Source organism: Apaloderma vittatum, unplaced genomic scaffold (genome assembly GCF_000703405.1).
Source record: "Apaloderma vittatum isolate BGI_N311 unplaced genomic scaffold, ASM70340v1 scaffold30475, whole genome shotgun sequence".
Taxonomy (NCBI): Eukaryota; Metazoa; Chordata; class Aves; order Trogoniformes; family Trogonidae; genus Apaloderma; species Apaloderma vittatum.
Window position 1 is genome coordinate 604 of NW_009719293.1, and position 1243 is coordinate 1846.

The following is a 1243-nucleotide window of genomic DNA, read 5'->3' on the forward strand; positions in this document are numbered from 1 at the left end:
CTTCTGCAAGCCTGCGCCAGGTACGAGAGTGGGCACTAGGGAGCACAGGCTGGAGAGGGGGCCAGTGGAGCAGAGGGCTTCTACAGGGCTTGAGGGTGGGCAAACACAGGGTGGGGTGGATGGAACAGCGTTTTCCATGGATGAGGGGACAAAGAGGAGGAGGAGGGCTTTGGCGTCAGAGAGTGGTTGGGCAGGCAGAGAACTTGCAGGGCCTGCAAGGAGGCAACAGAGACTGAGCGACTGGGAAGGAGGAGAAGGGGAGGGAGGGGGTCCACCTGCTCAGCATGGCCCTTGATTCCCCCCGCCCCAGCGGGCAGTAACCACTCCGTGGCTGAAGCGCTCCTCATCTTCCTGGAGGCTCTGCCAGAGCCAGTGATCTGCTATGAGCTGTACCAGCGGTGCCTCGACTGGTCACACAGCAGCCGGCTGTGCCGACAGGTACGCAGCTGACTCCGCTCGCCGGGCTCGGGGCACCTCTCCCCGCTCCGGTGAGCTCTGCCCTGGTCCTGGCCCTCACCAGGTCCCGCTCCCTCCCCGCGGGCACCGAGAGGCTTTGGGAGCAGACGCTCGGAGCTTCCTTGCGGCAGGCAGGACAGCCTGGGTGGTGCAGCAGTGCTTTCCTAGCCCAGGGTCAGCACTGCGGTGTTTGTCCTGGTGGCTTCCAGAAAGCCCCCCGAGTGTGCCCTGTGTCACCCTGGGCACAGGGGCAGCAGCCCTGGGAGCAGAGGAGCCACCCTTGGTCCCCAGGGTTTAAGTGCCTGCTCAGAGCTGCAGTTCCTGTGCTTCCCTTGAGGACCACGAGTGGCTCTCAAAAATAGCTGGTGGAGCAGCAAGCAAGGCTGAGCACGGCCTTGAGTGGAGGAAGAAGTTTTAGGACACGTTTTCAGTGCTGCAAACCTTTTGTGCTGCCTTCACGCTGCTGCCACACAGCCGGAGGGGTGAGAGCTGGGATCTGGTGGGAAGCATCCCAGGGGCAGGGCCCTGTTATCCTGCAGGCAGTGTTAGCAGGAGCCAAAGCCATCAGCACTGGGCCACAGCTGGTGGCTTGTTGCTCGCTTTCTGGGCCAGTGGTTGCCCATCAGCCTCAGGGCAGTGGGAGAGGGGGAGGGCTGCCCACCTGGGGTCTGGGGTGTCGCAGCGTGCCTGGGCTGCAGCGACGTGAGCTGGAAGCAGTCTCTGCTTATTTGCAGGTGATTCTTCAGCTGCCTCGTTGCCATCGCAGCGTGTTTCGGTACCTAATGTC

At 62.8% G+C, this 1243-nt stretch overlaps 1 protein-coding gene across 1 annotated transcript in view; it reads left to right on the top strand.

Moving 5' to 3' along the window:
* LOC104274844 (inositol polyphosphate 5-phosphatase OCRL-1-like) overlaps nucleotides 1-1243 on the top strand; it is a 2081-nt gene that overhangs the window by 544 nt on the left and 294 nt on the right. The window contains exons 3-4 of the mRNA XM_009870589.1: nucleotides 311-438; nucleotides 1191-1240. Of these exons, the coding sequence (XP_009868891.1) occupies nucleotides 311-438; nucleotides 1191-1240 (178 nt within the window). The remainder of the gene's footprint in view (nucleotides 1-310; nucleotides 439-1190; nucleotides 1241-1243) is intronic.